Consider the following 26924-nt stretch of genomic DNA (forward strand, 5'->3'; position numbering starts at 1 on the left):
TCGGGCCGAGCGCCGCCCGCCCCGTTAAGAGGCGCCGCCCGCCACCCGGCGCCGCCCCGCCATGCCGCTGCCCGCCCTGCTCTGCCTCTGCGCGGCCGCGGCCGCCGCCGCCTCCTCCTTCACCAGCCGCGGCGACTACCGCCTGGCCGGCCTCTTCCAGATGCACAACTCGGCGCCGCGGGCCGCTGCCCGGCCGCTGGTGGACGGCTGCGACACGTGAGTCCCCCGCGCCCCTCTGGTGTGTCCCCCCCTCCCCCCAAATGCGTTTTTTTCCCTCCCTAAAAACCACTCTTGCGTTCACGCAGCACCGCTGCCTTCAAGAGCCATGGCTACTGCCTGTCCCAGGCCATGCGCTTCGCCGTGGAGGAGATAAACAATTCCAGCACCCTCCTCCCCAACGTCACCTTGGGCTACGACATCCACGACACCTGCTCGGAGCCCGCCAGCCTCCACGCCACGCTGCGCGCCCTCGCCCGGAAAGGCGGGCGGGAGGTCGAGGTGCTCCCCACCTTCCGCCACTACGAGCCCGAGGTGGTGGCCATCATCGGGCCTGACAGCACCCGCCTGGCTGTCACCACAGCGGCCATCCTTGGCATCTTCCTCGTACCGGAGGTAAGCGCGGCTCCCCCAGCAGATGAAGAAAAGGGACCCCGAGGAGCAGTGGTTTGAGGGAGGGTGGGCTTGGAGCTGTAGAGCCAGGCTGAGCTGGAAACGCAACCCCCCCCCGTGCGCGCGTTGGCCCGGGTCTCTTCCCAGGCGCTGGCAGCTGGCAGGCATTGTGGCTGGCTCGCCGTCCTTCAGAGGTTTCTCTTGTGGCAGCACATTCGGCTCCAGCTCCGCTGCATGCCCAGCCCCAAGTCTCTTCAGGAGACAGGCTGCCTGTGCCGTTAGCTCTTAGGGTGCTGCTGCCTGGGGGAGCACAACCCCCTTTCTCCTGGGTCCTTTTGCAGATTAGCTACGAAGCCTCCTTGGCGACGCTGAGCCTGAAGCGGTTCTACCCCTCGTTCCTGCGCACCATTCCCAGTGACAGGCAGCAAGTGAAGGCCATCTTCCTGCTGCTGCAGCAGTTTGGGTGGACTTGGGTCGCGCTGCTGGGCAGCGACAACGCCTACGGTAGGGACGGCTTGCACGCCCTCCACAAGCTGTTGACCACAAGTGACGTGTGCGTTGCCTACCAAGGCATCATCCCCGTCAACAAGGACGCCAGCAGCCCGGAGCTCCATAACCTGGTCAGAATTCTCACGGACACCAGGGTCAACGTCACCGTCGTCTTCGCCAACAGACAAAGCGCCCGCCCTTTCTTTGAAGTGGTGGTCCAGAGGAACGTCACGGGCATGGTATGGGTAGGCTCTGAAGACTGGTCATTAGCCCAAACAATCTGGCAGGTGCCTGGCATCCAGACTATCGGCTCAGTGATTGGGATGTCGGTTGAGAACACGGAGTCCCCGATGCTGGACCGCTTTGAATCTTGGAAGATGGCAGAGAAAAGCGCTGCAGCTGAGCATGCTGGCAGCCCAGAGGCAGGCAGGGGAGATGGAGGGAGTGCCCAGCTGTATTGCACGCAGCGCTGCACCGGCTGCCACTTGCTCGCCACTGCCCCCAACACGTATGATGCTCAAGCCTCCTTCAGCGTGTACTCAGCCGTGTATGCCGTGGCCCATGGCCTCCATGACCTGCTGGGCTGTGCCTCAGGGGCATGCAGCAAAGGCAAAGTCTACCCCTGGCAGGTAAGAGCAACAGGAGGAAGGATCTTCCTTGTGGAAGAGGATCCATGAGGATCCTTCCTCACAGGGAAGGATCTTCCCCTTGTACCCAAGGGTTTTCTGTCCCTCTGAAAGGCTCATGTCCCAGCTGAAGAGCCTTATGGGCTTCAGCCACCGGTCACGGTCAAAGCAGCCTGGACCCAGACCCAGACCCCTGCCCTAGATCACTTCTGTTCCTCTACTGTCAGCCCCTCGCAGAAACCTGGAAGGGATTTTCTGCAGCTGGGCATAAGCTAGCTGTTGGGTGGTTGGAAAGAGGAGCCAGAGCAGAGGAGGGGCCCTCTAGCACATCTCTCTCCTGACACAAGGCACTCCTCAGCGGGAGGCTCGTCATCGGGAAGGACTCTTCTCTTACTCTCCTGTTTTACAGCTCTTACAAAAAATCAAGCAAGTAAACTTCACCCTGTACAAAAGCCGCATCTCTTTTGATGCCAACGGGGACATTTGTAAAGGCTACGATATCGTCACCTGGGACTGGAGCAGCCCGAGCTGGGCTTTCAACGTGATAGGAACTTTCCGTGTGAACCCTGACAGGCTGAGCATTGACCAGGGCAAAATCCTGTGGCACACAAAGGATCGCCAGGTACCGTTCTGCATCCAGATCTTATTTATTGCTTACTGCTGAGCCAGCTATATCCCCAACGCTGCCAGTTCTGGCGTATTTCCCCAAAATCGGACAAAAATGAGGGCAGACGGAGGCGGTATGGGGGGGTGATCCATGCTCTGAGTATCAGCTTTCATCCTTCCAAAAAACAAGCAGGGCACACGAACCAAAAAGGTTCCTACTTTTACCTTTAAATGCTCTCATTTTCCCACCACCTCCGTAAGAACCACAACATGGCGAGCTCTTGGCTGCTGCCCAGTGTCTGTCCTGAAAGCGGGCAGCAAGCTGCCTGAATGCTGCCAGGCCCAGGCCTGGCACTCAGCAAGGGGTCCTGCTGCCCGCTCCGTTCGCTTGCCTAACCCTTGCCACGCTCCCGATAGGCTCCCACCTCGGTGTGCTCCGAGGCCTGTCAACCAGGGGAGAAGCGGCTGCAGCAGAGCCGCCACCGATGCTGCTTCAGCTGTGTGGCCTGTCCATCAGGAACTTTCCTGAACAGATCAGGTCAGTACATCCTGGGGGGCTGCTCCCTCCCTTTTCTTCCCGCTTGGACCCCCTGCCCACACCCTGCCTCCCCCTCACGTCAGCTGTTTGTTTCTGTCTCGCTGTTCCCCCAGCCTCTTCCCTCCTGCTCTCTCTTCCTCCCTGTGGTCAGTAAAAACCTCTGAGCTGACCTGAACGCAGTCGGTCTGACTCCCGTTTGCCTACCTGTGGGTATGCAAAGCCCAAGCCCGGTGCTTTCCGGGGAGCGCTGCCCACAGGTGGGACCACACAGTCAGACAGCCGTTTCCTGCACCGCATCCTCTGGGAGGGAAATTTGACCCGGTGGTTGCCTTTGTGCCCCAGGTGGCACTCGGGGCTTCTGCACCACGTGGTCACCAGCAGTTGGCATATGGAAATGTCCCCCGCCTGGGACAGGCGGCAGGAATCTCCTGTCTGTGCGTCACCAGCCACAGCAACAAACCCCTTGCTAGCAGCTAGTCACTTGGCAGCCTTGGCCTGCACTTGAGCTGAGGTGGGTGGAAACGGCCAGCTCCAGGGAAAAGCGGGAGCCCCCAGACATGGCTGGTCAGCATTGCTGTCCCATACCCCAGCCTGCAGAAGGGGGGCTGCTGCAGACCCGTCCCGGCCTTCACAGGCTACTGCTGGACGCACGAGCCCCTTCCCACCTGCGGCCCACGTGCCCCTGAGCCTCAGCTCACCCAGCTGAGCTCCTGCAGGCCTCGCGCCTCTCAACCCAAGCAATGGACTTTTCGGAAGTCCACTGGGGGTACTTTTGGGGAAAGAGACCCTCTGCTCCTTAAGGCTTGGAAGCGCCCACAGGGAAGGAGCAGGACGCAAGGAGTGGGCAGCTGTTGCAGAGAGCCCGGGGGGTCCACGAGGGCAGGGTGCTCCGCCGCGGCAGACATCTTACCGGGGTCCGTGGTGTGTGAGGTGCCTCTGTCACTGCCCGGGCTCCTGTCCTCTGCAGACCTCTACAGCTGCCAGTCCTGCAGGGTAGAGGAGTGGGCTCCGGCGAGGAGTGAAGCTTGCTTCAACCGCACCGCTGAGTTTCTGAACTGGTCCGAGCCCATCTCCTGGGCACTGCTGATCCCCACCATCCTCCTCATGCTGCTCATGGCAGGGCTGGCCGTCCTCTTTGCCCTGAACGCCTCCACGCCAGTGGTCAAGTCTGCTGGTGGGAAGATGTGCTTCCTCATGCTGGGCTCTCTGGCCTGTGCTGGCAGCAGTCTCTTCTGCTACTTTGGGGAGCCCACCCGGCAGGCGTGCCTGCTGCAGCTCCCCCTCTTTGCCATCAGCTTCACCGTCTTCCTCTTGTGTGTGGCGACACGCTCCTTCCAGATCATCTGCATCTTCAAGCTGAACGCACGCTGGCCGGCCCTCTATGAGGCCTGGCTGCGGCGCAGGGGGCCCGTGCTCTTCATCGCCGCCGGCACGGCGACCCAGGCGGTGCTGTGCCTGGCCACGGAGGCCACCAGCCCCTCGGTGCCACACTGGGATTATGGCGTGGCGGCCGAGCGGGTGGTGCTGGAGTGCACCTCGAGCGCAGGGGCGAGCAGGGTGGCCGTCATCGCCTACACCGTGCTGCTCAGCGTCTGCTGCTTCGTCCTCAGCTACGCGGGCAAGGACCTGCCCGCCAGCTACAACGAGGCCAAGTGCCTCACCTGCAGCCTGTTCCTGCACCTCGCCTGCGCCGCCGTCGTCCTCTGCACGCAGGGCGCTTTCCGCGGCCGGGAGGCGGTGGCGGTCCAGGTGCTCGGCACCCTCTGCACCCTCGGCGCCCTCCTGGGCGGCTATTTTCTCCCGAAGGCCTTCGTCATCCTGCTGCGGCCGCGCCTCAACACGCCGGAGCACTTCCAGATGGCGATCCAGAGCTACACGCGGCGCCTGGCCGAGGCCTGAGGCGGCGGGTGGACGGGGACGACCGGGACACGGCCGAGCCGCCGCCGCCGCCGCCGGGCCCCTGAGGCGCCCCTCGCGTCACATCCGTCGCGCCCTGACGCCACATCCGGCGCGCTGCCAAGATGGCGGCGGGGCGCGGGGCCCGGTAACGGCGCGGCCATGGCGGCGGCGGCGGCGCACAGCGTCCGCGTCCTGCGGGAGCTGAACCGGCAGCGCGCGGCGGGGCAGTTCTGCGACGCGACGCTGGGCGTGGGCGGGCGGGAGTTCCGCGCCCACTGGCCGGTGCTGGCCAGCTGCTCCCGCTTCTTCCGCGCCCGCGGGCCCGGCGGCCCGGTGGCGCTGCCCGAGGGCCTGGCGGACACCTTCCAGCTCCTCTTAGACTTCTTCTACACCGGCCGCCTAGCCCTCACCGCCCATAACCGCGCCCGCCTGCTGGCCGCCGCCGAGCAGCTCGGCGTGCCCGACGCTGTGGCGCTCTGCCGGGCCTTCCGCCCCGCCGGGCCCCGGCAGCGGCCCCGCCGGGCCGCCGGCTCCGCCGCCCCGACCCCGACCCGCCCGGGGGAAGCGGACATCGCGGCCGCGGCTCCCCCGCAGCCCGGAGGCCAGGCGGTGCGTGAGGGGACCGGGAGTGGGGAAGGGAACGGAACGGGGCGGGGGGGGGGGGAGAAGGGCAGGGGGTCGGCGGCCCGGCGGGGGAGGCGCGGTGACGGCCGCCTCTTCCCTCGCAGGCCACCCCCCCGGCCCCGGAGGAGGCGGCGGCGGGCGACGGCGGGCGGGGGGACAGCGACGCCGAGTCCCTGCCCGAGAAAAAGGCCCTGCGGAGCAAAAAGAACCCCCCCCCCGGGAAGGCGCCCGGCGGCACGGGGACGCCGGGTAGCAGAAAAGGTACAGCGGTGCCGGTCGAGTGCCCCACATGTCATAAAACCTTCCTCAGCAAATATTGCCTTAAAGTGCACAACAGGTAAACGCTCCGACTTTTCCTTCCCCTTGCGTTCGCGCGTAGGCACCTGCGCTGCGAGGCTCTGCTCCTTCCCACCCTCTCTTCCACGGGGTGGGGGGCGGTGGGCGATCGGCCCCACTTGCGGCCAGCTGGTCTCAACGCCTCAGTGTCCCCTGGGATGGAAAAGGAGGTCCCCTCTGTCCCCTGGGCTGGGGCCGCTTTGAGCCAGGGTGGCTGTGGGGGAGTTGTACAGCTCCGAAACCGTTCTGAGAGCCACAACGGCTGTCCCGGGCTTCCGCTCCTCGGGGGTCAGCGCCAGCCTGCCTCAAAAAGGCGGCGTTGAGGGGCTGTTCTAGGGGACATGCCGGCTGCGGGTGGGCGATGGCAAATGGTCCTACTGGGCTTTCAGAATCGGCATGGGCTGTGGGGCAATTTGCCTGGGTTGTGGGGAGTGCGCCGGCATGGCCGGGTGCTGCGAGGAGCCTGGGGGTTGATAATCAGGAGCAAAGTGGGTGCCTGCAGAGAGAGCGCGAGCTCCAGCTGCACTCTTCTGCGAGGGGAGAACCTTAGCCCTGCGAAACTGAGGTTTCGTGGAGCATAGCGGGCGCCAACAGCTTGATGGGATCCGCAAAGCTGGCATAAAAGGTGGCTTTTGGGCAGCTGTGAATATTGGTGCTGGGGGGGGGGAGGGTAGAAACTGCCTGGTCCTTCCCTCTCCCTTCCCAGTGTCCTCGCTGGGCCCGCTCGTGCATCTCTGCTGTGGGACCAGCAGTGACGGACACTCTCCTTTTGTCTTACCCCTAGGAAACACACTGGAGAAAAGCCATTTGAATGTTCCAAATGTGGCAAATGTTATTTCAGAAAAGAGAATCTCCTGCAACACGAAGCCAGAAATTGCATGAACCGATCTGAGCAGGTACGGCCAGGAAGCTGCGGTCTGGAAAGCAGGTGCCGTTTTGCAGGAGTGGAATTAGAGCCTTTCTCCAGCCATAGCCCCCCCCCAAGTCCACTGCCAATGAGGATGGCAGCAGCTTTTGTCCAATTTACCACACAACTCTCATTTTGTCTGTTTTTTTTCAAGCGCGCGAGGATACTCTGTACCGTGAAAGATCCAGGTTGCTGCCAGTGCGGGTCTGAGCTGCGGGCTTTGCGTTGGACTCTCGGTTCGGCAGAAGCTGATGCTTCCCCCCTCTCTTGCAGGTTTTCACGTGTTCGGTCTGCCAGGAGGTGTTCAAGAGGCGAATGGAGCTGCGGCTGCATATGGTGTCACACACAGGGGAGATGCCATACAAGGTGAGCAGTGCCTGCCTCTGACGACCCTACGAGTGGCTCCATGCTGGTGCGAAGAAAGGGGGGGGTGAGCGTCCTGTTTTGGGGCAGCCTGGCCCAGCCCGGCAGGGGAAAAGAGCACACTGGCTCCCTTCCCTTGTCCGTGGCAGCCTGCTGAGGGTCGTTCCCCATCTCTGAGCCAGAACGTGCTCCAGGGAGAGACCAAAGCCAGGCGCTTTCTGTGGTCTTACCAGGGATTCGTGTTCCATGTCAGAACGGCACTCCCCTGCCCGTTGCGCCAGCGCACTGCCGGGCCTCTCCTTGCGCCAAAATCACTGTTTGGCGCTTGCTGGAAGCTGACCCTCCTCTCCTGTGTTTCAGTGCTCCTCCTGTGCCCAGCAGTTCATGCAGAAGAAGGACCTGCAGAGCCACATGATAAAGCTGCATGGCGCGCCAAAGCCCCATGCGGTAAGGGAGCAGGTGGGCGGCGGTGGGGTTTTGGGAGGGAATTAGCCTGTGCTCAGGCCTGGCCTAAGGAATGGCGCCTGTCATCCTGTCTGGCTCTTTTTAGCAAGGCAGGAAGTTACAGAGCTGCTGGAAGTAGTTTTTTGGGAACAGGAGCAGTCCTCGTCATTTTTTTGGCTGACAGACCCAAGTACTGACCAGCATTTTGCCTTTGTCAGACCGTCTCGTCTTGTTAGGCATTTTGGAGCTGGGGGTGCTGCCACAGCTGGCCGCAGGCAGAGCCCCAAAGCAGCAGCGGCAGGCAGAGGGAGGGGTCTTGGGCAGCGAGCGGGTCTGTTGCGGGCATACGCCGTGAACCGTGCCCGGGCGAGCTGCCTAACCCTGCGCTCTCCTGTGGCCTTGCAGTGCTCGACCTGCTCCAAGTGCTTTCTGTCTCGGACAGAGCTGCGCCTGCACGAGGCCTTCAAGCACCGGGGAGAGAAGCTGTTTGTCTGCGAGGAGTGTGGGCACCGGGCCTCGAGTCGCAACGGCCTGCAGATGCACATCAAGGCCAAGCACAGGTATGACGTAACCTGTGTCCTCTCCTGCATCGCCCTGGCTCTCCTGGTTGCGCTTCCTCCCCCGAGGGCCCAGCTGGGTGGTGCTGGGAAGAGGGGCTGGCTGGAAGGCGGCAAGCACCCCCTTCCCCAAGGTGCCAGGCCGAAGCTTCTGCCAGAAATCTGGTGAGGGGCCAACCAGTGTTTTGCTTTTCTCTCTTCCAAAGGAAGTGCAGACCGTTGGCACTTCCTGTGAGCGTGCGGTCATAGCAATACAGGTGATGACTGAAGCTCATCAGCCCAGCTCATTCGTGTTCTTGAAGTGGCCAGCGTGCACCAGCGGCTGCTCTCCACGCTCACCTTAGTGTTCTGTTTCCTGGGCTGGTTATAATGCCCAAGGGGCAGGAGGCTGCAGCTTGGGAGCCTGTGGCTGCACAATAGCATTTGCAGGCCTCCAAAATACTTTAGTTTGAGATGGGTTGAAGTAGGAGTTTAATTCCAAGAACTTCGGGCGAGGAGCAGCAGCTAACCTGTGGGGCTGAAGCTGGCAAAGGCAGAGATAAAGGTAACATTGCCTCTGCCCACAGAAATGAGCGGCCCTATGTTTGCGAGTTTTGCCACCACGCCTTCACGCAGAAAGCCAACCTCAACATGCACCTGCGCACGCACACCGGCGAGAAGCCCTTCCAGTGCCACCTCTGCGGCAAGACCTTCAGGACACAAGGTACCCTCTGGGCGCGCGGCTGGGGCTGCTGGTGCTGAGCACCGTGCTCCGGCATCCGGAACCTCCAGAAAGCAGCCATGCTGCAAAAGCCACCTTCTTCTGCCCGCTTCCTCCGGGGAGCAAAGCCACACTCTTGGGAGCGCACACTAACACTGAGGAAGGCAGGTTCCCGTTACCTCCATTACCCTCATGGCATAAAAGAGGAAGAAATTGATGAGTTTTCCCCAGTAACAGTTCACCTGAACCAGCAGGCTGCTGATTTTACTGCTTCTAAGCCTTCCTAACCAGCCTGGCACAGACCGACCGCACCGCACGCGTGCAGTCTTTGCTGCGGCATGGCTTGTACCTGAGCCCCGCGACAGGGGCATGTGCTGCGCCGCTGACCAGCGGCTCTCCCCCTCTCTCCCCCTGCCAACGGCAGCGAGCCTGGACAAGCACAACCGGACCCACACTGGGGAGCGTCCCTTCAGCTGCGAGTTCTGCGATCAGCGCTTCACAGAGAAGGGGCCCCTGCTGAGGCACATTGCCAGCCGGCACCAGGAGGGGAGGCCCCACTTCTGCCAGATCTGTGGGAAAACATTCAAAGGTAATGGCCAGGGCATCGAGCTTTCACACGGCTCTTTAGAAACTGCCCTCCTTTCTGTGGTGCAGCTTTGCGTCGCCGCGAGCATCTACCATGTGGTGCTGCTGCCAACAAGCTCTTGCTTCCTTCCTCAGCTGTTGAACAGCTGCGCGTCCACGTCCGCCGGCACAAGGGTGTGAGGAAGTTCGAGTGCACTGAGTGCGGCTACAAGTTCACGCGGCAGGTGAGGCCTTCCCAGGCTCTGGCAACCCCGGCAGCGTGTGCTGTGCCAGGGGAGCCAGCCCCCACCGGGCCCCTCATCCTGCGTCTTCCTTTTGCAGGCTCACTTGAGGCGCCACATGGGGATTCACGACCGGGTGGAGAACTACAACCCCCGGCAGCGGAAGTTGCGGAACCTGATCATCGAGGACGAGAAGGCCGTGGTGGTGGCACTGCAGCCGCCGCCAGAGCTGGACGTGGGCTCGGCCGAGGTGATCGTGGAGTCCTTGTCCCGCGGCACCCTGCCCGAGGAGCTCCCTGTGCAGAGACTCTGCTCGAACGAGAACTTCTCTACAGCGGATGTGATCGAGCAATCACTAATTATAACGACGACGATTCCCGAAGACTGTGAAACATAGCGTGACCGCCTGCGCGCGTCCTTCCTACCAAAACACAATAAAGCATTGGGCTGGAGCTGCTCTCTGCTGCGCTTGTTCTTTCTGAGTTGTGCAGCTGCCCCTTCCCTTCCTCCCCACAAAGCTCCCACCCCAGGTTGCAGGGAAATGAAGTTATAATCGGGTCACAAATGAAGAAACAAATGTGAAGCTATTCAGAATGGCTACTTAAATAAACATACGTGTGCTGTATGAGGCAGGATGTGACTGCTGACTTGGTGTGTGTAATACTGTGAATCACTTTTTAACGAGCTCTCCTTTGTGGCTGGAGGGACAGCTGGTGCTCGCCTCCCCTTTCCTCCAGTGCTCTGGCCTCGCGCAGGCAGTTCTGCCTTTTGAGTCTGAAAGCTCATGATTAAAGCTTACCTTCCCCAAGAGAGTGTGGCTCTGCCCCTTTCCTTAAACACTTGCTGAAAGGATTGTCTCCTCCGTTAAATTTGTGCCTTATTTCTACTCTGTTTTGTCAAACTTCTGGTAATTGCTGTTTCTTTACCCTGTTAAAGGCAGGGCATGACCTGCATCTTCTCACTATTGAGATAATGCAGCTGTTTGGTAACTTGAAACACATTATCTCCAGGAGCTGGGCAATGCTCTCAGCTCTTGTTCTTAGGTGTGGGGATTTGTACTTGTCTGAAATATGAGGATCCGGGGTTGCTGTGATGCTGAGAACCTTTTTCTGAGTATTCCCAGGGTGGGGGAAGATCACAGAGTACCCACGTGCCCTGAAATCCCGGCCACGCTCTCTCCCCTTTCCCTCTTTTACTCACCAAGGAGGCAGAAAGTCTCCAGGTTAAACGTACCTCAGCCCTAGAAACTTCAGTAATCTTCCCTTCAAAGATGACAGCGAGATTTACATAACGTGTTTTATTTAACTTGACTGCTGCAAGTAAATTTAAAAACAAACTATGAGAATAAAAATACAATATCTGTAAATGTAAAATGCCTTTGTTTCAAAGGACGGTATTTAAACTGTACTCAGAGATTCAGACACAATGAATTTTACAAAAAAATAAATACAGATCCGTAACTGTTCAGCCGGTTGGGGAATTCAGGGGTGGCAGGTCTAGCAGCGAGCACTACAGTATGAGACAGGGTGTGCGTACTATTTATAGTTCAGCGTAAATACTTCGGTCTGCAATGCAAGTTCAGCTGCGTGGCGTGCACCGTCTCTCCCCGGGCACGACACGGCGCCGTGGGGACAGGCTGCTTTAGCCTCACGGGTCGACATGGCAGGATGCAGCCAGAAACGAAGGAGCCGCCCCAAATCACAGGCCCCCTGCATGTCCCCTCCACCCAAGGGGGGCCCCCCCTGCACCCCAGCCCGTGGCAGCGCCGGAGAGGGTTTTAAACCCAGAGGCTGCCGTGGCCAGATGAGGCCCCTCCGCGATCCTCCACCGGTACATGGCAGTTTCAAGGCACTGTCAAAGTTTCAGACCTGGAGAACAGCCCAAATTTCATGAACAGCTTTCCCAAGTTCCACAGCTGAGGAGCGTGGCATAAAACAGCACTGAAGGCAAAGAGCTTTTTTTAAAGCTGTGAAGGTGCTGATGTTGTGGAGATGGGGCTCTGACACTACTCAATCCAAGGGCAAGCCAGAAGGCAGGCGTGCAATCAAGTAGACGGGCTTTCCATCTCTGAAATAAGTTCAATTTTCTTTCCTATTGATTAAAAATGAAAGATGGAAAAAGCAAGCGCATCCAGCCAACACCTCAGCCGTTGTCACACTTTACACTTTTCCAAAAGGCACGATGCTCATTTTTGGGTGAGCCATACTGCAGTTTTAGCCGTTTTCTTGTTCAAGAAACATTCCACAAGTAAACTGCTTCTCTTCAGCTAAGGTAGACAGAGGAAACACAGCCCAAGCTAATGAGGTCACCTGGGCGAGTATAAAGGCAAATCTTACACAGGCCAAAAAAACCAGCAAACCCCAAGCAAAAAGAAGAAAAAAACCCAACCCTAAAATAACTACCTTTCAGTCCTCAACGCTGGCTAACTCCTACACCTTCACCCAAATCCCGAGAGCTCCTGCAAACTGGAGGCACGACAGGCACGAGACCCCTCCGAAGGTCTGGTGGGTTCCTTCACACAAGGCAATGCATTTGAAAGCAATTCTGCATCAAGGTATCTAAACACAGCCAGCAATTCTGCAAGCCTGCAGTGAATCTCCTGAGGAAGCTGCACTCGCCTTTCCCAGTAAGTTTTTTTTTTTTCCTAAAACAGTACAACGCTGACTTAGCTCCTTCAAAATGGTGAAGAAATAAAAACTCGCCCTTGCTGCATGGGGCCTATCTGCCCAACCCAGCGTGCTGACTGAGAGTTTGGCACAGGAGAACCAGCAGCAAACAGCCCTCGCCACAAGCAGCAGCTTTTTCTGCCTAGTTCAGCCCCACTATCAACAAGTCCAATGACACCGGGAAGGGAGAGTGGCTCCTCGGGCCAGCCAAGAGGGGTACTCGCTTCTCCCCTTCCCCTAACAGGAGGGTGCAGCTGGGGTGATCAGAAATGAAAATAATCTAGCTGTGAGAATGCAATTAAAAGATAAATAAGGGTGCTTCTTCTTGGAAGGAAAAAGCGCGCTACTAGGAAGGGTTGGAAAACAAACACCTGCAGAAGTTTAAATGCTGCAACTTAAAAAACCCCCACCAAAATACAGGAAGAACTGAGCTTCGGACAACGGGAAAGGTGAAACTTCATAACCCAGCCTTGGCGAGATCCCTGCTACAGGACGTCTGTTCCTTCTGAAGGCATGAACGGGGACTGAGGACCATGGTGACAGGGCAGGAGGGGCCATGTTCTCATATTAACCTCTCGCCCCTAACAGACCTCCAGCTCTTGTGGGAAGGCCTTTCCCCCCCTCTAACCACACAGAGAAAGACGCGCGCAGGAGGTCCGTCTTCCTCTGAAGCACAGAACAGAGGTGGGCGTCCCGACCACCGTCCTACCAAAAAAGAAACTGAAGAAGGTTTGGTGGCAAACGAAGCATTACAGGGTGAAGGAGCTCCCAGCAAAAGGCGTCTGACCAAAAGCTGTAAGCTGCAATGCTGCAGTGACATTCAGCGCGATTGCTTTCCTCAGAGTTCACCTCTTGGGTCTCCTCTGCAGGCAGTGCAGCACCTTCTCCTGCCCCAGAGGAGGGCCGAGGGACGCCGCAGTGGAGGCCTCGCTGTCTGCCGGCTGTGGTTCCGCAACAGCACGTCAAACTTTAGGAGTTTTCACTCCCTCTCTGAACAGTATGTTTTTGTTTCCAAGCACCGGTTTGCCTCTGCCTTCTCTCAAAGCAACGCTGGTTCTGGATAATGAACTCGCGGTGAGCCAGGGGAACAGTGCCTTCCCCTGCTAACGAAGCTCGTTAAGGTTCTGGTTGTGAAGGTTTTGGTGCTGCCTGTTCAAGTTGATGGTGTTGTCCAGTGTGATGCCATCATCCTCCTGTGTGGTTTCCGGCATGAACTGCCGGAATATGCTGACGCTGCCATGCCAGAAGATGGGCTCGGGCAGTCGGCCCACCACGCTCCACGTTCGCGTCTCAGGGTCGTAGGCTTCCACGACATCCGAGAGTTCAAACGTGTTATCGTAGCCGCCAGAGACGTAGAGCTTCCCGCCAAGCACAGCCACGCTCCCCCCAACGTGAACCTACAATTTAAAAATAAATATACGCAACAGTTAGACAGGAGAGTTTTGCCCAATTAGACAGATGACAAAGGTGTCGGGTACTGTCCCGCAACTGCTCACTTGGACGGGGCTCAGCGCCCACCAGCTGCTGACTCTGGCTCTCAACCAGCGTTGCCCAACTGCCAGGAGGAGAGAGCGTTTTCTAGCTTTGCCCAGCTCTTGCGTGCTGGGCTGAGCACCCGACTACGCAACCGCAGTCTGGGATTTTTTTCTACCAGGTGACTGTGAGATGCTTAAATGCACTCTGTGTGCAAGGGGTTATCATCTAAAGAGCACCTGTTTTTTCCAAAGGTAAATTACGCTGGTTTTTAACACTAATAGGCAGCCGGTAGCTCAGTAAGCGTCCTACCTGAAGCATGGCAGGGATTTTATCCCATTCATTCTTCGCTGGATTGTAAACGTCCACTTCAGCTGAGTCGTCTCTGTGGGAGATAACACAAATTACTCTTCTGCATTCTAAAAACCTCCCACCTTGTGAAGCCCCCAGTTCAACGGCCTGAAATGCTGCCATAAGCACTTCTGCTCCAATTCCACTACGTAGATTAGAGACCAGAGGGTTCCTGTACGAAGGTGCAGGTCTCGATGCGGACCCCAGCCTCCAGCGTGGGCTTCTCCTGTGCCTGCAGTGACATTCAACCCCAGGAAATGCCTGGACTTCTCCGCTGCACCCCTAACCCACGAAGCAGGCTGGCACAGACATTGCGCCCGTACCACATATTAGCGCAGGAGCACGTCTCATTCTCAGTGCCAGTGACCTACATCCAGAGAGCCCACGCGCCCCTTCTGAGCTTCTCTACAGCCAAAGCAACGCACTCTATACTTTCTGGTGTATGCCAAGTTTCAGGATGCCGCCTAGGTGGGATGGCAGACAAGACAACCAGAGATAGAGCAAGTTGACAGCACGCACTGTTTTCTGCCTGCCTAAGCTGGTCGCTCCAGCCGAGATGGCAGGGCGAGCTGCTCTGGACTGCATGCCCCACTCGGAGTCCAGCACACAGCTACGCCACTGCTGGGTCAGAAATGGCTCCACAATCGCAAGGGCTTTTTCAAATCTAGTCCTTTTTTTTTTTTTTTTTTTTTGTTTTTTATTTACATCTACATCTATGGTAGGTGTGTTCACAGACTAACTTTCTGCAAGCCTGCATTTCACAGACTGATCTGATCTGGCTTTGGTGCCAAGTCTTCAGGGTCTGGAAGAAAAATGACTGCTGTTCTGGAGAGGCTTAAACCTCCATGCACTTCCAAGTAATGGCATCCCTACTGCTTGAGTTTTTTGCCAGTGCCAAATTTAGATGGGCCATAGGACTGCGAGAGAAGAGCTGGCGGGGGCAGTGTAATCCCCCAAGGCTTCTCTTGCCCGCTCTGCTCGCGAGGCAGGAGGGCGACAGTGACAGGTGAAGGATGTTCACAACGCAGAAATGCGCGCTGCTGACCCAAGAACACGAGGACGACAAGGTCAGGGCAGCTGGAGAAGTGCTGTCAGTCACTCCAAGACAGTCCTGTTAGGGATGGATTCAAAAGGCTGCGAGGAATATTTTATTGTCTTTGTATCTATTGTGACATCGCATATTGTCATGCGTCGTGCAGGTGACAAGGTATCACTATCGATTGCTGACGTGAATCTGAGCAGGGAAGGGAATGAAAATAAATGAGAAATCTCACCTACACCAGCAGCGTCTGTTTAGCAAACATTACATCAGAAATCCACCTGCAAAGCCTGTGGTGAAGCCAAGGTGCGTGCCATGGGGCTTTCTGGTTACGCTCTGGACAAGCGTTCCTAAGGTACCCATACAATACACACTTTGAAACCAGTTTCTTCAGTTTGAGTTACTTTTATGATGTACCTTTAACTGAACCAATATTCACCTGAACGAAACATCCTGAGTGCAGGCACATGTAAGCGAGCGCTCCAAGCCCCACAGAGCTGCACTAAGACCAACCTTTCTTCCTCAGAACTGCTCAGAACCAAGAGCCGGTACCTGCCTTAGCACACAGCGCTTGGGAGCTAAATGCTGCTACAAAGCCATTTGTACCTGGAGGAAGTGCTGCTGTTCACAACGCTTCCCGTAACTAACAGAGCAGCAGGTGAGTCAAATACTTCCAAGTATGAAGCTGAAAACCCCGACGGACTGGAAGGGAAACAAGGGGCAAAGCTCTAGGCATGCAGTTCCAGGCACTGGTGACAGGCAGGCCAGGACCTCCTCTCCTGTCTCAGGGTTAGCTCAAAGAAGGATACAGCTGAAGACCTAAGCCTCGTTGCTGTGCCATATTTATAGTTATAAAACTAGTCCCACTAGAGGGGATCATCAGTCAGAAGCTTTAGTCTGAGCTATTTAAAACTAACCAAAAAATGAGTTTGCGACCTCTATTCGTAACCTATTCCTCTGTCCTCCAAAGATTATCTCACAGCTTTACACAGAGCAGCAGCCCATGTGCAGCACGTGAAATGAGGGGAGGAAAAACCTGACCCTGATCATCTCCTCATTAACTCCTGCAGAGGCGTAAGTGATCAGAAATCCTGAAGTGTCAATCATCAGTATCTTAAAAAAGATAAGAAAAAGGAAAACCTTTAGAACCCGCTTGTGACAAGTGGCCGAACAGCTAGAACACCCCTGCCAGTCTTTACTGAAAAGCAGGTGACTCAAACTGCTACCTGCAAACAATGGCCAGGAACCAAGACACTCGGCTGAACCCAAATGAATCAAATAAAAGGTCCTGGGTAGAAGTTGCTGTGTTATGCAAAGCCAAGAGGAGACTAAAAAAAGAAAAGTGTCTGGAGGCCATCGCAGAAGTCTATGTTTGCTCAAAGTCAACACAACAAGATGAAATGCTTCAGTGCTAGCATGCCTTTCAGTTTATTTTTAATTAGGTGGATAACCAAAGTATTTGCACCACCAGGACAGCTTCAGATGGGTAATTAAGTCCCAATTTGGAAAGGCGCTTAAAAATAGTGACCAATCATTTCATCTTCGGTCCTCTTATCTCCGCTGAGACGGAGGATGTCCTCCCCTGGGCTACAGTTTAACGCTTTCTTGGAGCTTACTCGCTTATTTATAGCAACAAGGGGGGTTGAACCAGAAGCCAAGAAAACTGAGAAGTCTATTTCCAAGCAGCACTGCTGCTGACTTCAGCCATATTTAGACCTGGCTATTCCCCAGCCTGTGGGTTTAGATTCAGACATTTTTACAGAATTTTAAGTGTAGTTCTTTGAGGTCCAGCTACAACAGAAGTAAAGCGAAGAGGTGTGGCAGTTTACAGACCCACCTGGACCATCAGAGGAAGCACTGCTGTGCTTTCCCAACGCAGTGCTCTTCCTGCAACCACCCACAAAATCTGCATGCCTTCCCGGGGAAACCCTGGGCTTGCCCAGCAGGGGCATGGGGAGGGAGGTTATTGCTCCTGCTACTCACCTTATGAAGTACATGAGGCCGTTGAGAGTGACAGTCTTTGGGGCGAAGGACCAGGGAGGCAGGTGGCCGCAGTTCACGAGGGACCAGAGGTCGCTGTCAGGGTCATAGCACTGCATAACCATGGACTCTTTGCCAGCCAGGGAGCCTATGGCGAACAGCTTGCCGCGGCACGAGGTGGTGGAGCAGTTGTCCATGGGGTACAGCATGGGCTGCAGAGCCTCCCAGCTGTCCACCGAGTGGTCGTAGCGCTCCGTGCTGTCGGAGGCGATCACGTACAGCAGCCCGTCCAGGACTGTGGAGCTGTGGTATTCTCTGGCTTTCAGCATGGGAGACACCTCTGTCCACTCGTTCACGCTGGAATTGTACCTCCAGACGCAGTCATACAGCCTTGACCCATCCGATCCCCCTGCAGCACAGCACGCCACATGTCAAAGTGTGGTTTCGCAAAGGGAAATACTACAGGGCGATGGAGGAGACTGGGGACAGGGGACTTTGCTATGTCTTCCAGCTGCACCTTCTTAATACCTACACGCACTTTTTCCTTCCCAGGGCCATACATTATGAAAATATTTCAGTGCTGGGGTACCACAGTAGCGTATGCTGTGAGGACTTTAACAGAAGTTTTGCACTGTTTCTTTCCCAGCAAGCCTGGAAGGATTTCTCCCGTGTCACTCCTAGTCTGTACTCAGCCAGACTCAAAATGAGTCTCCCAGGTTTGACTAGCTCCGTCCCTCCAAACAACCGTTTTCTTCCCTGTTTTGCAACCCTTGCTGCATTGCTGTCCAGAAACTGCCGAGACTAACGCTCACCAGCGCCCAGCTGCCAAGGCAGCATTATCGCCGGCAGTACAGAAACCTTCCAACCCTCCCTCCCCACTACCCATGCTACGATGCTGACACTAAGCAGAACAACTGAAGATCCCTGCCAGCAGTGGCCTTGCTGAAGCACGGAGCTCTCGGCAGTATCAGTGCCCCCAGAACTGGCCGGGATCGCTCCAGAAAGCTCCCACGGGACATAAGGGCATCCATGGTAGCCCATCATTTTTAGAACTCTGCCCTTAAAGCAGAGCCTTGTTTTCTGCTCGTGACTAGAGAATGAACAGTTTCCTGTTCACCTGCATTTGACCTGCCCTTCAAATCTTTGTCAGCACGTCCTGCACACCCAGAGCAAGCTGTTCTGCAGCACCTTGTTTCCCAGGCCCTGGTTTGTTATGGCTGCCGCAGGGCTGCCACTCCAGCTACGGGGATGTGCTTCAAAGGAGGCATCTACATGCAGATTAACAGCCGAATTTACACATCCATGTCACCTTGACAGAAGTAATTATAGCCCCAGCGGACTGCGAGGAGGCAGCATTTGTGCTGAGGAAGGTACCGTGACTCATAGGCGCTGGCTGGCTGAGGAACCGGGGGCTTTCTGACGCGCCTCTGCCTCGAGCACGCGCTTGGCTTGTGATTCACAGATTCTGAACCCAAACACCATCTTCACAGCCAGAAATTCAAAACCCTCTCAAGTCACTCCTGTCCCCCAGCGCGAGTGGTTAGAAAGTTCTACCGGTGCAAGATCTGTTACTTCTGCCCACGTGCTCAGGAGCATTAGTCACGACAAAATACCTCCCGGACTGAGACCCGCTGCTAAATTCAGCACGAACTCAAGGAGTCCCTACACCCGCCTTCAGGCTGCAGTCATACTGAGCCCGAGCAGAGTTTCAAACTCTCTGCTACCCCGAGAAAAGCCAGGTCTCGCTGTTAGAACCTGTGTATTTTCAATGGAAATCTCAGCAGCGGTGCTTTCATACCCTGCACGCCTTACCGGTGACATAGATGTCGTTGCCCAGTGCGGCGACGCTGTAGCCCCCACCCAGGTGCTCGGGGAACTCGGCCAGGTAGCGCCAGTGGCCGGTGCGAGGGTTGTAGCAGTCAACGGTGACGAGCTCGTCGCAATCGCGGTCGCAGCCACCAACGATGACGAGGATCTCGGCCAGGCCAGTGGAGGGCCGGGGGCGCATGCGGGCGCAGGGCCCCCGGTCATGGCGGTCGAGGCGGGCGGCCTGGAAGTCACGGGCCTCACGCAGGAGACGCAGGCAGGGCGGGCAGCGGGCTACCAGCGGCTCGCCCTCCACGTGGGCCAGCAGGTAGAAGCGGCGCACAAAGGGCAGGCGGACATGGGCCAGGAGCTGGGGCAGCAGCGGGGCGCGGGCAGCGGGGTCGGCACGCACCCAGCGCAGCGCCAGCTGGAAGGCAGCCTCCTCTTTGGGGACACAGAGCCCGTCGTCCCGCAGGTAGGAGAGGAGGCGCGGCAGCGGCAACCTCTCCAGCTGGGCGCCCAGCTCACCCACGTGCCGTAGGACGAAGCGGTGGGCGGCAGCCGCCAGCGCCGGGCAGGCAAAGGCCTCGGCGAAGTCCTGCATGTCCAGGGCGTTGGCGGGCTCCAGTTGACGTGCCAGCCAGGCGCCGCAGGCCTCCTTGACGGCAGGGAACTGCAGCAGGTCAGCGGCGCGCAGCAGGCGCTCGGCGATGTCAGGGCCCAACCCGCCCACCCGGCCGGTGTAGGCGAAGTCGAGGAGGCGCGCCAGGCACTCGGGCTCCACGCCGTGCAGCCGTACCCGCTCGGCCCGTGCCTCCCGCAGCGCCCCACCGAACATGGCGCGGAAGTAGCCGGAGGCGGCGGCCAGGACGGCGCGGTGCGCCCCGAACTCCCGGCCACCCGCCACCACCGTCACATCCAGCAGGCTCCGCTCCGCTCGCAGCGCACTCAGCCCCCGCAGCAGCGACACCGCGTGTGCCGGCTCCCCCGTCGCCGCCGTCTCACCACCGCTGCTGCCTGTGCTCGCTGCCATGCCGTGCCTGTGGGAGAGCACACGCTGCGTCACGCCCTGCGTGGAGCCCCTTGGGGTTCAACCCTGAGAGCAGCTTGCAGGACAGAAAAAAGGAAAAGAAAAAAAAAAAGAAAAGAAAAGGTGGGTTAGCACAGGGAAAACCGTCCTCTGGCTGGGAAGTGGGATAAACTAAACAGCCCCGGAAAACATCCTCCTTCCCCCGTCACGGAGGAGCGGGGGTTGCATAACAAGCTGGTGCTGCCAGCAGCCTCCCCTGCTTAGTCTAATTATATTTTTAAGAAGCCCGTGTTGAAGCTGCCCAGGATTACGGCAGCCTCACAAGAGCGGGGCAGAGCTTTGTGAACCCAACACCTTCACGAATGTCGCGCCCAAGCCCCCAGCGCCTCGTGTCGCGGATAGGGTGCCCAGCGGGAGCAGCCCCCGCCGCTCTTTGAGGTGGACAGCGGGGTCTTCCTCGAAAGCGAGGTGCCGAGGGAGGTGTTCCCGGGAGGCACGCTCGCTGACCGCCCCAGCCTAAGTTACCGCAGGCAAGGCTCGGCTGCGTAAAAGCGGAGAGCTCCAGGGTTTTGGCCAAACGCGTTACGGCTGGTGTCCTGCCAGGCTGCCCGTCCCCGCTCGCTCCCAGTCAAAGGGACACCGGAGGAATAAAGCGCTTTCGCCTGCGCTGCACTCGTGCCCTTGGCAGCCTCCGTGGGCGGGCGGGCAGCGGGACTCCCGCTCCGCGAAGAACGGGAGCGCGGCGGGAGCCGCTGCGGGACGCGGGGGAGCCGGTCCCCGTAGACGCGGCTGCTGCCTCGGGTCCCCCGCCGGGACCCAGCCCGGTATCTCGGCCCTGCAGCCGCCGCCGCTCCGCTCCCCCGGCAACGAGGGCCGGGAGATCGGCGCAGGGAGGGGAGGAGAGCGGGGAGGCCGCGGCGGGGCGAGACCGGAGCCGGGCGAGACCGAGCGGGGCGAGGAGGGGCGGACAACGCGGAGGGAGGCCGCCGCCCCCCCCGGGAAGGCGCGGCGGGCGAGTTCCAGCGGGGCCCAGGGGTCGAGGCTGGCGAGAGGCGGCCGCCCTGCCCGCCGCCGCCCGTCCCCAGCCAACCGACCCCCCGACACACACCCCGAGGCCCACCGCGGCTCTGCAGCGGGGCCCGCAGCCGCCCCGGTGCTTCCCCCCCCTCCCCGGGCTCACCGCTCCGCTCGCCGCTGCCGCCGCCCCGGCCCAGACTGCCGCTCCCGGCAGCCCCCGCGGCCGCCACCGCGCAGGCCCGGACTACCGTTCCCAGCACTCCCCGCGCGGGCGGACTACCGTTCCCGGCGGCCCCCGCGCGGGCGGCCGCCCCCCCCCCCCCCCTTCGCCGCCTCCCGCCGGTACCGAGCGGTTCGCGGGTGTCGGCGCTGCCCGGTTGCTGCCGCCGCTGCCTCCCCGGCTCCACCTCCGCCTCCCGCGCCGGGACATGGACTCCGACTCTTGCGCCTCTCCGTTCGCCCCGGAGGTGAGCCGGGGCCCCGGAGGCCGGGGCGGCGGCGGCGGCGGTGGCGGCGCGGGGGGGGGGCGCGTCCCCCACCGCCCGGCCCGGCCCGGCCCGGCCCAGCCCGGCCGCCGGTGCCCGCTCCCCGCCGCCGCTGCCGCCCCGCCGCGGGGCCGGGGCCATCTTGTGCCTCCCGAGCGCGGAGCGCCGGGGCGAGGAATGGCGGCGGCGCGCCCCGCCGTCTCCTACCGCGGGGGGCGGCCCGCCTGAGGGGCCGGTACCGAGACCGAGAAGGGGGGGGAGTGGTTGGGGGGGGACACACGGCGGTGGCTCTGCCCGGCTACCGCTGCCGCGGGGGGTGGGGGTGGGGCGGCGCGGGGAGCGGCGGCGGGCGGGGCCCGGCTGCGGGGAGCGGCGGCGGCTGCCCCCCCCCCCCCCCGCACCGGCCCGGCCCGGCGGCCGCCGCTGACCCCCGTCCCCTTCCCCTGCAGGACTTCTCCCCCGCCTCCCGGCGGCACCGGACCGTGGAAGACTTCAACAAGTTCTGCACCTTCGTCCTGGCCTACGCCGGCTACATCCCCTACCCGCAGGAGGTGAGGGGGCACCGGGCGGGTTCCCCCCCGGGGAGGCCCGGGCGCTTTCCCGGTCCCGCGGCCGCAGCGGGTCCTCCGCAGCAGCCGTCTGCCGGGCCGTTTTGTAAAAGCGGCCCTTGCGAGGAGGTGACGCCTCCGCGCCGGCTCCCTGAAACAAAAGGGGGAACTAGAGCAGCCGGGTGGCCGCTTTTGGGGGGGGAGAGGAAAGCGTGGAGCCCCGGCACCGCCGCCTCGGTCTCGGTGGGGCCTGGGCGGCCGCGGGCCACGGCTCGGCCTGGCTGGAGGTGCCCGCGGCGGGGCAGGTCGCAGGGAGAGCGGGAGCTTGGACTGGGGCGAGAGCAAGCAGCGCCTCGGGGGAAAGGGCGCAGCGCTGAGCCGAGTTAACGCTTTTACCCGCTTCCTCGACGTTTTCCAGGAAACGCCGCTGAGGAACAGCCCCAGCCCTCCCAACAGCACCGGAGGCACGATTGACAGCGATAGCTGGGACCCCCGGTTCAATGACATCCCCTCCGCCGTTTCCCTGCCCGCCAAGAACAGAAAGAACTTCAGTCAGCTTAAGCGAGCGAAACCTTACGGTTCCCTGTTCCAGCGGGCAAAACCCGGCAACTTCCTGCCGGAGCGGAAGCAAATCGATAAGATCAGGAAGAAGAAAAAGCTGAAGAGGAGGGAAACGGAGGTGTCTGCAGAGGAGGACTACGAGGAGAAGCTGCTGGAGCTGGAGGCGGAGGACTCTTACGTAGAGACGCCGATGAGCCCCTCGTCGGAGGGTGACCCTCAGTCTGCGACCGAGCACTGCTCGGTGTGGGACTCGGACACGCCTTCCAGCGTCTCCTACCCTGCCGTGACGGCCGAGCCGACGGTGGAGATCCAGAGCGTGGGCAAACGAACGGTCATCCGGCAGGGCAAGCAGGTGGTCTTTCGGGATGAGGACGGCACCGGCGATGACGAGGACATCATGGTGGATTCAGGTAGGTGGCCTGGCTGTCGGAAGAGGATCAGCCAGGTGGAAGTGGCGGTGCCGCTGCTGATCTCTGCGGCGCTTTACTTGTAGCGTGAGGATAACGCCACGGTGCACTGCCTGGGCAGCTTTAAGTGGCGGTTGGGTGTTCGGGGTGAAGGGGGGGACCGCTTGGCTGCTTTTGCGATAAACTGAGTGAAAAGCTGCGACTTCGTAGAAGCAGCGGGTTCCACTCTCCTGGATTATGGCCTCTCTTGTGCTGCCGAGAGTCTCTTCCCGTGCAAGAGAGACCTGGAAAGATCAGCAAAGTGCCTGTCTTTGAAACCCAGGCAGTTAATTTAGCGCGGAAGGAGAGTAAATTCCCGGCGTGGTCAAGAGGAGTTGGCAGTTAAAAACATAGCTTGCCATTTCTCTTTGCAGATGACGACTCATGGGACCTAGTCACTTGCTTCTGCATGAAGCCTTTTGCCGGGCGGCCGATGATTGAGTGTAATGAGTGCCACACCTGGATCCACCTCTCCTGCGCCAAAATCCGCAAGTCGAATGTCCCAGAGGTCTACATATGTCAGAAGTGCCGGGACTCCAAGTTTGACATTCGCCGTTCGAACCGCTCCCGGACGGGCTCGCGCAGGCGCTTTCTGGACTAGGGGAGGGAGGCGCGTGCTGGTGCGCTGCTTGGGCGGGCGGGTGAGCTGCCGACGCCGGCCGGGAGGCCGGAGAGAGCTCCCCCGAACTGCTGCTGCTCAGGCGGAAGGGCTGCCCGGCCGGCCTGCGGTAACAGGGACGAGGAATCGCCAAGTTGTGGGCAGCCGGGGCTGGAAGAGGCCGACTGGTCAAAACTGCTGCTAGATACTGATTCGCTCGAGGCACAGACAGCTCTCTGGGTTTGGTGGGGTTTTGTCCGGTCACAACTATGAATTAGGTGATGTCTGCGGAATGTATAATACCTTTGCCACGTATGTTTTCTCATCCCATCGGGAAACTGCGAACCTTCTCTGTGCTAGGAAACTCGAGGAGGGAATCCTAGGAGGAGGAGGGAATCTGTGTGAAGAGTCTGAAAAGTAAATGGCCATGTGTTTTAATTTTAATGTAATACTATACCTGCCCATTTGTCCATATATATCAATCTTAGATATTCTAAGGCTCCATGGGAGTGAGTGTCAATACATACCGACCTCTGCGCAATCTGCCTCCTCTTCAGCGGGCCCCGGGCGGTAGGGGTGTCCTGTGATTTGGCACTGTTCAAGTGAAAACGGGGCTTCCCTCTGTGCTGAGGGACCCGCGCATTTCAAGGAAGAGAGCAGCTCTTTTTCTGGACAGGCAGCGCTGGGGATTAGCGACATTGGATTTCTTGCTAGGTGGTCTCTTCTTACGGTGATTTTTCGTGACTTTGTTTTGCATGATTGGCTCCAATGTGTGTATGGGGGGGATACTGTTCGCTCCATTTCCTGGCCCGTCGTTAAACTCTAAGGTGCTGTTTTAAGACGACGATGACCCTCCATTTTCTCAGCCCAGAATTCAAACGTGGACTGTAAAAGGGGCCATAGTAAACTTAGAACCTGGCAGGGCTGGTTTGGGATTTGATCATTTCCATCCGAGTACTACAGCTGAGTTGACTTTTGGTTTTGCTGTTTGTTTTGAGACTGGATTTGTAATCAAAAAGATGGAATCTTTAACCTATTGGTTGCAAATTACACAGATAAAAGCAAATGCAGGCTATGCAGCTAGCAAAATGAAGTGCAATGAAGATCCATCCAGTGTGGGGGAGGACAGGAGAGCACTGAGGCCCCTGCCGACGCTGTGCTCCCTCGACGGGACTTCCTGGGGCCTCAGCCCAAGGGAAATCTGTTCAGAAACTTGACAGGGAGTCGAGGCTCCTACGCAAGGCTGCTGAGCCAGCGGCACTGTTCCTCGATGACCAAACAGAGCGAGCCGTATGTATCGCACAAATTCGGTTGACATGTCGAGGTATTTCTCTAAGTTATGCCTGATGGACAACATGTGCTCTGTCTGGTGAGACCGGGAGGCAAGGGGAGTCCCTGGCTGATACCACGGCTGAAGCGAGACTAGCTGTACTGGTTGGTACGTGTCCACGTTAGTCCTGCAGATGATACACCGCATTAAGACCACCGCCTTATCAGAGTACTGGCTCATCAGGAGATGCATCCTGGTGATGACTAAGGGTTTTCCAGTACACAGAGTCAGGTACCCTCCTTCAGATGTCTGACACGGGGCTGCCAAAGCTTCAGGCAGACAGTCCTGCACGGCAGCACCCCAGGGCTTTGCTGTGTGGGACGCGGGGGTGTGAAGGATCCGCAGGCCCGGGTTGGGATGACAGAACAGCACGACGTGCAACTGTATGCTTCTCTATAAAAATCCTGTTCCACCGAGCTGCAACAACTGACTCTAGGTTCTGAAAACCAGCTCCAGCTTCTGCAAAATCTTAAGACCGTGACCATGGTACGCTGCCTTCCAGAAGCTGCATGGAACCACCGAGGAGTTTGCCAAAGACTTGCCCCTGCCGGCTGCCTGACTGTTTTAGCAGCCAGAAAAATAACCAAAGTTCTCAAATGCCACCATTTCCCTCTGCAAACAGAAAGGCTTTGGAAGATCCCGGTCGCAAGCTGCGTGAGGGTTGGACCTGCTCTGCAATTGGTATATCTCTCTTGTTTACAGCGTGTCTGCAATTCAACTGGACCTCCGTGGAACGCGTTCCTGAAGCTTTTATGGGGGAAATGGCGAACTGCCAAGCGAACTGGCTCTTTTTCACAGAGGTTCGATACTAATCAATGTGACTGACTCTTGTTCTCTTACCTTTTCAGATTTATCCCCATAGATGGTGTCTGACAAGTCCAGCACATTACAGTATCAGCAGAGAGGGAAAAAAAAAAAAAAAGAAAAAAGTAACATCTCCATTCTTTTAGTTCATCACTTTCAGCCATGTATAATTATAGTTTAATTCAGAACTTTATTTTTTCATTAAAACTGTTTTAATGAACCATGTTTTTTTCTTAAATGTGAAACAAGTGAACAATGATTTTGTTTTATTCCAAACTCAGGAGTCTGCTGTTATGATTTACCGGTGTGTAAAGCAGTTGTGCCAGGTGGCAGCAAGACTTGATGCTTCAAGCGCTCTTCCCTCAACGGTACGCTCACTAATTCAGGTATGGATAGGAAGCGCTGCAAACGCATCTTCCCTGTGCTGACAGGTATCCTTACCTCTCTTTGTTGCAGTTGCTCCTTGCCCAGCCTCTGCTGTGAGCAAGGTAAATCGTGGTGGAGCCCTGCCGCTGGTGCAGGGACAAGCATGGGGCAGCGATGGGAGGCAGGCGATGCCTGCTGCTGCGGGAGTCCAGAGCAGCTGAAGGCAGCTGGTATGCTGCACCGGGCTCGCTGACAGGGACCTGCTGAAGGGTGCAAAGGCTGGCGCGAGCCCGGCGGGGGGAGAGGGCTTGGGTTAGGACACCTATGGCGTTGGGACCGTGCTGTCCTGGCAGGGGTCCTTCGTGGAGAGCGCCTGAAGGCAGGCTTGGTGTGTAGAAGCTGGGCAGGTCACACCAGGTGAGACTGCTGGCCGAAGTGACCCCATGCCTGTCCCACTTGTGTGAGAGCCAGGTCCCCGCAGGACTGGGCAGCCTCAGAAACGGACCTTGGGCTGTACTGCATCTGCCTGGCAAAGACAGGCTGCTCAGCCAGACCTAAAGCAAACCCCCTTTAAACCCCCTGGGAGCTGTGCTGAAGGAGGGCTCCTTCCCTCCCACCCCTGCCGTGCCTGCGGCACCGAGGACCCCAAACCACCAAAGGGATGCTGATGCCCTAGTGCCACCCCTGTATGTGCTCCTGTATGCGCCACGACCCTGAAGGCACTGCTGCTCAGCCAGCTGTGTTCAAAGCTGCAGCCTTAACACCTCAGCAAACTTCAAAGATGGCTCAATTCTTTGGAAACGGGACTGGATTGTATTAGAAGCTAAGCTCTACTTGCTTATAGCTTCTATTTTAATTCTATTTGCAATTTTGTATTATACAGAGTGAGAAACAAAGTCCCAGCAGAGTTGGAGCTGTAA

General features: G+C 58.4%; 4 protein-coding genes across 6 annotated transcripts; 3 read left to right on the forward strand and 1 right to left on the reverse strand.

The window, feature by feature from the left end:
• Positions 1-61: 61 nt before the first annotated feature.
• On the forward strand, positions 62-4862 carry TAS1R1 (taste 1 receptor member 1). 2 transcript variants are annotated; one of them, XM_069782897.1, is made up of 6 exons: positions 62-216; positions 306-612; positions 951-1727; positions 2134-2346; positions 2748-2868; positions 3836-4862. In XM_069782897.1, the coding sequence occupies exons 1-6, from the start codon at positions 62-64 to the stop codon at positions 4765-4767; spliced, it is 2505 nt and encodes an 834-aa protein (XP_069638998.1). In that variant the 3' UTR covers positions 4768-4862. The 2 variants fall into 2 exon arrangements, with proteins under 2 accessions (XP_069638998.1, XP_069638999.1); XM_069782898.1 differs by lacking the exon at positions 2134-2346.
• ZBTB48 (zinc finger and BTB domain containing 48) lies at positions 4858-10314 on the forward strand. The gene is made up of 10 exons (XM_069782900.1): positions 4858-5376; positions 5496-5728; positions 6512-6623; positions 6908-7000; positions 7358-7444; positions 7847-8001; positions 8565-8701; positions 9123-9287; positions 9419-9507; positions 9605-10314. Exons 1-10 carry the CDS (start codon positions 4927-4929, stop codon positions 9899-9901), a joined length of 1818 nt encoding a protein of 605 aa, XP_069639001.1. The 5' UTR covers positions 4858-4926; the 3' UTR covers positions 9902-10314.
• Positions 10315-10786: 472 nt separating this feature from the next.
• Positions 10787-21106, reverse strand: KLHL21 (kelch like family member 21). 2 transcript variants are annotated; one of them, XM_069782911.1, is made up of 5 exons: positions 21030-21106; positions 18826-19925; positions 17017-17422; positions 13956-14028; positions 10787-13567 (listed from the first exon to the last, which is right to left on the reverse strand). In XM_069782911.1, exons 2-5 carry the CDS (start codon positions 19850-19852, stop codon positions 13274-13276), a joined length of 1800 nt encoding a protein of 599 aa, XP_069639012.1. In that variant the 5' UTR covers positions 19853-19925; positions 21030-21106; the 3' UTR covers positions 10787-13273. The 2 variants fall into 2 exon arrangements, with proteins under 2 accessions (XP_069639012.1, XP_069639013.1); XM_069782912.1 differs by having other exon boundaries at positions 18826-19859; positions 21030-21072.
• A 61-nt stretch (positions 21107-21167) lies between these two features.
• On the forward strand, positions 21168-25914 carry PHF13 (PHD finger protein 13). The gene is made up of 4 exons (XM_069782915.1): positions 21168-21333; positions 21801-21902; positions 22318-22870; positions 23281-25914. The coding sequence occupies exons 1-4, from the start codon at positions 21295-21297 to the stop codon at positions 23505-23507; spliced, it is 921 nt and encodes a 306-aa protein (XP_069639016.1). The 5' UTR covers positions 21168-21294; the 3' UTR covers positions 23508-25914.
• Positions 25915-26924: the final 1010 nt, after the last annotated feature.

Source organism: Haliaeetus albicilla, chromosome 4 (assembly GCF_947461875.1).
Source record: "Haliaeetus albicilla chromosome 4, bHalAlb1.1, whole genome shotgun sequence".
NCBI classification, from domain to species: Eukaryota; Metazoa; Chordata; class Aves; order Accipitriformes; family Accipitridae; genus Haliaeetus; species Haliaeetus albicilla.

Bases quoted from the DNA above. Each gene is read 5' to 3' on its own strand.
- TAS1R1 (XM_069782897.1), top strand. From the start codon at position 62: ATGCCGCTGCCCGCCCTGCTCTGCCTCTGCGCGGCCGCGGCCGCCGCC. The intron at 613-950 runs GTAAGCGCGGCT...GTCCTTTTGCAG, and splicing joins GCATCTTCCTCGTACCGGAG to ATTAGCTACGAAGCCTCCTT. The intron at 1,728-2,133 runs GTAAGAGCAACA...CCTGTTTTACAG, and splicing joins GCAAAGTCTACCCCTGGCAG to CTCTTACAAAAAATCAAGCA.
- ZBTB48 (XM_069782900.1), top strand. From the start codon at position 4,927: ATGGCGGCGGCGGCGGCGCACAGCGTCCGCGTCCTGCGGGAGCTGAAC. The intron at 5,729-6,511 runs GTAAACGCTCCG...TCTTACCCCTAG, and splicing joins TGCCTTAAAGTGCACAACAG to GAAACACACTGGAGAAAAGC. The intron at 8,702-9,122 runs GTACCCTCTGGG...TGCCAACGGCAG, and splicing joins CAAGACCTTCAGGACACAAG to CGAGCCTGGACAAGCACAAC.
- KLHL21 (XM_069782911.1), bottom strand. From the start codon at position 19,852: ATGGCAGCGAGCACAGGCAGCAGCGGTGGTGAGACGGCGGCGACGGGG. The intron at 14,029-17,016 runs GTGAGTAGCAGG...TATCTCCCACAG, and splicing joins GGCCTCATGTACTTCATAAG to AGACGACTCAGCTGAAGTGG. The intron at 13,568-13,955 runs GTAGGACGCTTA...TTTAAATTGTAG, and splicing joins AAATCCCTGCCATGCTTCAG to GTTCACGTTGGGGGGAGCGT.
- PHF13 (XM_069782915.1), top strand. From the start codon at position 21,295: ATGGACTCCGACTCTTGCGCCTCTCCGTTCGCCCCGGAG. The intron at 21,334-21,800 runs GTGAGCCGGGGC...CTTCCCCTGCAG, and splicing joins CCTCTCCGTTCGCCCCGGAG to GACTTCTCCCCCGCCTCCCG. The intron at 21,903-22,317 runs GTGAGGGGGCAC...GACGTTTTCCAG, and splicing joins ACATCCCCTACCCGCAGGAG to GAAACGCCGCTGAGGAACAG.